The sequence below is a fragment of the Tympanuchus pallidicinctus genome, unplaced genomic scaffold (genome assembly GCF_026119805.1).
Source record: "Tympanuchus pallidicinctus isolate F22 unplaced genomic scaffold, pur_lepc_1.0 scaffold8, whole genome shotgun sequence".
Lineage (NCBI taxonomy): Eukaryota > Metazoa > Chordata > Aves > Galliformes > Phasianidae > Tympanuchus > Tympanuchus pallidicinctus.
The window spans coordinates 55,835,301-55,842,731 of NW_026294802.1; the positions used below are offsets into that span (position 1 = coordinate 55,835,301).

General features: G+C 42.6%; 1 protein-coding gene across 1 annotated transcript in view; it reads left to right on the forward strand.

Annotated features, from left to right (window-relative positions):
* Positions 1-3,693, forward strand: part of LMX1B (LIM homeobox transcription factor 1 beta) — a 94,285-nt gene extending 90,592 nt beyond the window's left edge. The window contains exons 6-8 of the mRNA XM_052668931.1: positions 226-292; positions 1,179-1,340; positions 3,058-3,693. Of these exons, the coding sequence (XP_052524891.1) occupies positions 226-292; positions 1,179-1,340; positions 3,058-3,215 (387 nt within the window). The 3' untranslated portion in view covers positions 3,216-3,693. The remainder of the gene's footprint in view (positions 1-225; positions 293-1,178; positions 1,341-3,057) is intronic.
* Positions 3,694-7,431: the final 3,738 nt, after the last annotated feature.

Genomic DNA, 7,431 nt, shown 5'->3' on the forward strand with positions numbered 1-7,431 from the left:
CTACATCCATGCAGGAACACGAACATCAAGTTCATGTCCTACAAGCACAACACCAGGAGTAAATTTTATTTGCAAATGTGAACTGGAAACTGAACCCAAAGTGTTATATGCATGAATATAAGTGGTCTGTATTGATTGATTTGATGTTTACAGAGAATTTTGGAAGAAGAAAAAATTGTTCCATTCAGACCCATGAGATTGTTCTGTTCTTCCTCTTTTGCTCAGATGAAAAAACTAGCACGAAGGCACCAGCAGCAGCAGGAGCAACAAAACTCTCAGCGACTAGGGCAAGGTAGGGGATCTGTGATGGAGGCAAAGCAAGGGGGAAAGAACCTACAAGCTTTCTCAAAGTGCCATTTCCACATGGATACATACTGTCTCAGTACAGCCATGCAGAGTATTCACAAGTGTGTACCATCACCTGTGGTAGCACACAGAGCTGCTGTGTCTGAGTGACTGTGGTATGTTATCCCAAATTCTTCTCAGACCCACAAGGTGCTTACAGAAGCCAGTACCTTCCTGTAAGAAATCTGCAGTGCAGAGGAGCTTACACTGGCGGAAATCTCCAGGAAGCTCACTTAATGGAGATCTTCCAGTTAGCTTTATTTTCTTATGAAGAGAGGGTACTGTGCTCAGCGGTGTTACAGGGAGCCCCTCCTGTGCCCCACGTCCGGGGCAGAGTTGCCAGGACATGTCCTGCAGCTTCAGGGTTGCTGCTGAAGAGCAGCATCTCAAGGCCTTGCAGCCTCAAATTCTTCTGACGCAGAGCAGAAAAACGGTCATGACCTTGAGGATCATGAGCTGCATGAGGGGCTACTGTTAAGGAAACATATATTGTTTGCTCCACATGACATCCACTCCAGCATAGAGAGTTGCTGTACTGTTTCTGCATTAGCAGTATTAGGCTGGCACGAACAGGCACTAGAGAACGTAAGGGCTATAGCAGTTACAAGGAGACTTTGGGAAGATATGAGCCAGCACCCACAAGTGGGTAATATGGTCCAGAGATCTTTGCACTTAATAGTTGTACTCTCAAACAAGATTGGGAAGGCATCTCTGAATGGCACAGACTCCTACATGCATCCACAGTGCTCTTATGCTCAGTAATGTCATCAGCAGTGATATCTGCAGCCTTTCTGTTGCTAAGCAGTGACTGTGCCCTCCTGTGTCTTTTGCAGAAGTAATGTCTAACCGAATGGAAGGGATGATGACATCTTACACACCACTTGCACCACCACAGCAGCAGATTGTAGCAATGGATCAAAGCAGTTATGGCACAGACCCTTTTCAGCAGGGTCTGACCCCTCCACAAATGCCAGGCGACCACATGAACCCTTATGGTAAGGCATGCATCATTCTGCCGCATCAGAAATAGCAGGGTTCATATGCTGGTTCACACTCCAAAGGTTCAACGGAGTTACTTGCTGTTATAGTCTTTTTCTGGGATTTGTACAAAGGAATTTCTACTGGTCAGTTTTGTGTGTATATTTTCATGTACACATAAAAGGGTAGAAGAGGGCTCTTCCCACCTTCTGGACACTACTACAGAGTATAGTTTTGATAAATGATAAAGATAAGCAACATTATCTCTCCAGCTTTACTTTTTTAAATCACTGTCCAAGACTAAAAATAAACAGTGACAAATTTTCCTTACCATCCTCACAAGTTTTTCCTTTTTCCTAGAAGCTTTGGGAAGATAGTGCCTTGAAAAGTGGTCTAATAAAGAGAAGTGATCCATTTATTCAAAAATAAATAACCAAACCTCAAAGATCCCTCAGATCACATGCATGGATTTGTTTTTGAGCTATCGGGAGATATGTCACCACAGGACATTGCTCCTGCATAATTATATTCTCTGTCCAAAATCAAGATGATGGTTTGCTTTTACAATTTCCTTACATGCAACATCAAGTGAATAGGTACACTAAATGCTTCTCAAGCATATTAGCTGCCTAACAATTGATTCCGAACAATTGCAGTGTGGCACTTAAATAAAATTTCAGAAGATTTCTCAGACTGTGACTATTGGCCTTGCCGTAGACAAAGAGGACCTGTTTACATCAGACTCTTTTGTGTTGACCGGGAGCACTTCATTGCAGTTAAACGTGCACGTGACTGTATGAGCATGGATTGCACAGACTAACAAGAAATCTGGCTTGGGTCTGTATGACTGCTTTTTCCACTGGGGCAAGACCACAGTGCTCGCCAGGCAATTTGGTAAATACTGTAGGATATTTGAAGTGCAAATGAGCATTAGATGACTTGTGATTTTGTTGCTAACAATGTGCTTGGCAACTTCTAAGCAAAACTCCTCTGGAGGCAACTCCTGTGTTCCAAAATCAATGCAGGAATTAAGACAAAGCCATTTTAAATGAACGTGTAAGGAAAAAGAACCAGAGTAACACTTTCCTAAAGCTCACATTACTTGAGCTAGAGCTCTTTCTGGTACCTTGAAATATGAAATAAGCTGAACTTGTAGTTGCTAAGGGAAATAAATGGCGCTGTGTTCCAAACCAGTCCACAAAGAGTGGAATTTTCTGAAAAGAAAGCATATTTACAGCTATAGCTTATTTGAGGCCAGGAAACCTGGGCCCGGTCGGCTTTGTCGGCCGGCGTTTTGCCTCGTGTGTAAACCAAGGCCATTACTGGTTATGGTGCTCAGGCCACTTTTTCCCTCTGTGGGCTCAGTGGTCCTGCATTCCTGCCCTGAGCCCCCACATGTGCTCAGTGGCAGCTCGTGGGGCACCAGGAGCCCTCTTCTCCCCTGACTGTTTGCTCACGTCATCAGCCAAGGCTTGCTGCTGACTGACATATATATTAGAAACTGGCAGTCTTCCGCATTTCTAAATGATATTGCTGCCAGCTGAACTCTGCAAATTTGTTGCTAGCCTTTCTTTTCATAGGTCAGACCCTTAGAGCCAAATTGCATTAACATGCAAAAACAAGACCAGAAGCATTCCCTTTTGCTGCAGTGTGCTATATACAAGCATCGCATCCGTGTGTACTGTGTCCTCTGGCTGCACAGAATACAGCTTAATGTATACATTTCATTTGCAGGAAACGACTCCATTTTTCATGATATCGACAGTGATACCTCTTTAACTAGCTTGAGCGACTGTTTTCTTGCCTCTTCTGAAGTTAACTCCATGCAGGCTAGGGTAGGAAACCCCATTGACAGGCTGTACTCTATGCAGAGCTCGTATTTCGCCTCATGAAAATAAACGAAAACAAACAGCCGGCGTGTATTTAGCCAGTGACTTTTTCCAGTGCAGACTCTACAGCCATATGTTGCCCAGCTCTTCCTTCACAGTGACTCCTGCTGCCTCTGGACTGCAAAGAGCATTTTTAGGAAGACTGTATTGGTGTGCATATATGTATGTATGTACGTGCATATATCTGTACCTACCTACCTACATACATACATATATAAACAAAAACATCTACCAGTCACATAACCTTGATTCTCAGCTTGCACCAGACCAAGAGAGAAGCATGAGAGGAACAGAAGACTCTGCTCTTCAGCAGCCTTTGTTTTGGTTTGGTTTGAGCTCTTCGTTGTAAAGGAAATGGATTTTGCGGAAAGCTAGACCTTTTCCTCCTTTCTCTCTTCCTTTCTTTTGGATGTTTAAATTTTTTTAAGCCACTGATACTGACATCAGTCAACCATATGACAAATAAATCAAAGAAACTGGAGGTTCCTCCCTTTTCTTGCTGCATGATTCATACTATGTTGTGGATAAATTGCCATTTGAACTGTGAGAAGTTAATGTAAATGTGACGTTCAACATTTGTTTCCTTTCTACACTTTTTCTACATAACCTAGATCTGCTCATTAGTTTATAGCCCTTATACATATGATATTGAGGAAACTGGTTAACAGTAATATTTGTGGAGAAAGCCAGTGATTTTGTAATAAAAAAGGTCTATGACCCTGGAGATGAGATGCATGTTAGGGACAGAGGCGTTTAGATTAGTATTGATCTTAAATAATTAAAACTAAAGGTGCTTACAAGACAGAGTTTTATTTAATTTTTCTGAAGTGTGAGAATAAAACATTTACTTTGTTTCTAAGTATTTCAGTGCCAAATTTTAAGTCTAGACTATGATTGGCAGATATGTTGTTCATTCTGTTCTGTTTATTTATGTTTTGCATGAGGCATAAGTGTGCTATACTCCATTGTCCATCTGGAATAATTAAGCACTCCTTTAGTTAATTGTCTTGCCTCAGCAAGAATCCATGGTATACTATTCTAGACTGAGCCATCAGAAGTCCTGAAATGTGCACCAACTGAGAAAAAATAGTAGGAAAGAGATCACAATGGGAGGTTTGGATGTATTGAACTGGAGTCAAATCAAATGCCTGCAGGTTTCACACCGATGGGACTCCTGTATTCATAATAAATACTCCAGCTAATCTTGTAGTAGTGCAAATGGAGGAGCAAGAAGTGCTTGAACTGAAGGGAATGTCCCAGCTGAAGTCTGATCATCTCAGACTCTGAAGTCTGAGCATATGTCATATAGGTTTTCGTAGGGCATAAAATATCATAAATAATAATAGCATAGTTATGAATATTGCCTGGTGATAATTATAATGTGGAGAGGCAGACAAGTACAGTCATGGTTCTTAGTGGAGAAAACTTCATGGGGAAAATTTGCCAGGGTAATATCAGTAATTACAGGGTGTGTTCAAAATAGAGCTCATGGGGAAAGATTGGCAGGATAGAACTTTCTGAAACAAATACCTTTACTGTATTGACCGTAACAGACAAAACCAAGTCCAGCGTACTGGATGACATTGGGCCAAGGACTGGCAGTGCAGCAGAGCTGCAGTCTGCAAAGGTCACAGCATGGTCACGAGAGCATGATCGCTCCTGGGGTCCTGGCTGAGGGGCAGCATCCCTGCAGGGAGCACCCACTGCGCCCAGCGCTGTCCTGCCAGGCAACTCCGCCACGGCCGCTCACCTCTTCCTGGTGCAGAACAGTTCTCCGTGTGCCCAGGAGGGGTGGGTGGCAAGGGTCAGAGGCCAGGTTTGAGGAAACAAATACCTTCACGGTTCTCTCTGGAATGGAAATGTGGACCGTGAGTTAGGGGTTTATTAAGCAAGCAAACTTTTATCTCTGAGATTAGTTAATGCAGCTTCACTCTATGGAGGTGAGGCAAGCACTGGGGGTGAAGACTTTGTGCATACAGTACAGCAGTGAAGCACAGATCTGGAGATAGACCCCTTCTGCTGCTGCACGGCAGCCAAACCCATACCACGATTCCCGGTGCCCAGAGGATCCCATGGCACCACGCAGGTGCTGGAGGATTCTCCCCTCCCTGCAGCTGCCCATCTCGTCTCTCTGAGGAGTTGGGGCCTTTACACTTGTGTGCTTTTGCTGGTGACCATTCTCTCACTTTCTGATAGGGCTTTTTAGTTGAAGGCTGTGAATGCCCCGATGTTTTGAAATTAGAAGAATTTTCTTTCTTTCCCTTTCCTTGTGTATAAAAATAAAGAATTTCCTTTCTCTCTGCATGGTAATAAATATTTATAAGGAACTCAGGTGAGCTTTACTGCTTGCAGGGCAGAAGGCAAGCACTTTTTGTATGGCACATTATAAACATTCATAACCACCAATCTCAATGGATTCATGTTGTTTTCTTCCCCCATCCTCCTCCTGTGCTCCTTTAGAGTCATAGAAAAGCATCTTGACCATTTCAAACATACTGGATTTATAAACTAGACACAAATCTTGCATTGTCCCTCATTATTGGCAGAACTGAAATGATATTTTTAATGTAAACAGAGACTTGTATGAGAGCTATAATGTGACCTGCAGAACTGCTTTGTCCCAACTCTACCTCTGCTTCTGTCCTGGATGTTGAAAATACAATCCATTTCCAAGAAAAGGATCAGATATCCCATTTGATAGCTAAAATAGCCATAATCCTTTGTTGTTCTTTAGATGGCGTTTTGCCACCCTTTCTTTCTCTTTCATTGCAGTGTGCCTGTATCTACCATCTCTTTTCGGTAAGTGTGTTGTGTGATGGTGTCACAGCTATATTCCTTCACTTCTGGTGCCACAGGCACTACAAAGTTGAGCTGCCTGGCATACATAATGCTTCTTATGCCACTGTGTGCTGCTGGTCAAGAGAAGGAATGTATAGCCGAAGGTTTCCAGCAGACCCATTATATCTGGCAAAGGCCAAAGTTCATTAAAACAAAATAAATGTCACTTTTTTTTTTTTGTGGAATGAATTATCCTACTGGAGCGTGATCATTGTGGTTTTAACCTGGGACCTGCAGTAAAAGATTATATAGCAACCTCTGACCTTTTTGATTTTTCTTTTACTCTTCTATTGGCAAGGGAAATGTCACCAATCAGGTAAAAGTAAAATGTTTAATGGGCCATATCACAGTAATACCTTATACTGAGTCAAGTTGATAAACCCTTGCCAAAAATTCTTAGCATCTGGCACTTCCACGGAAACCAGAAACAATGATTGCACATATGGGAGCTTGGAGGCTAGAGGTCACGACAGCAGTTTATTACATGCACCTTACAGTGATCATTTTCCCTAGGAAATTAACCTTTCTCTAATATAAATGCATCAAGTGAGGTCTTCACAGTGTTTCAATCATGTTGTTTTGGCTAAGCAAGGAATACATGTTAAGGTAAAGTGGTGACAAGATGCAATTAAGTAAAAGATGATTAATTAGGTTTTGGTGTTTGCTCAATAATGTTTAAAAAGGATCTCTGTGAGATCAGAGTGAATACACTACATAACATCTTCCTCAGAGGTCTTCAGATCTGTTCATAAAAGCAGTGATAGCACACAGATTTTCCTACGTTCATAAATGGTTTCTGAGCCGTGCAGCCACCAAACCCAAGTGGCTCTCAGCTGGGTGGCAGTGTGTTTCATTGCATGGCTGAATGTCAAGGGAACAATTCCTACCATGTAGTGCTCTTCTCAGCCCACTATTTTCCAAAGTACTATGGAATGAAGCCTGTGTTCTAAGTGCTTAGGGACTGGTGGTAGATATGTTTCACAGTCACAACATGAACTATAGTTGTAATTAAAATACAGTAGTTAAACTGAATGAGATTGAAACAGCATCCCAAGAATTTTGATCTCATTTTCTTCTTTAAAATCTGTCGTTAAAAACACCTGGACCACTTGGCTCAGTCACTGCTAACCATGCTCACACATGATTCGCTCCAGTCTCACGATGGCTGCTGAGTGGATTCTTCAGACCCACCATGCCTGTGTCTGATGAATACTCCCATGTCCTTGAAGGAGGTCAGTGCTCTTCTGTTGGCAGCCATTTCACTGTGCCTCATTGCATGGGGAAGGGTCTTCATGCTGGCATACCTTCCAGGGATGGTGTGAACCCACTTACCTCTTCTCACTCTGCTCAGGACTCCCTCCAGCTTCCTTAGCAATCAGAG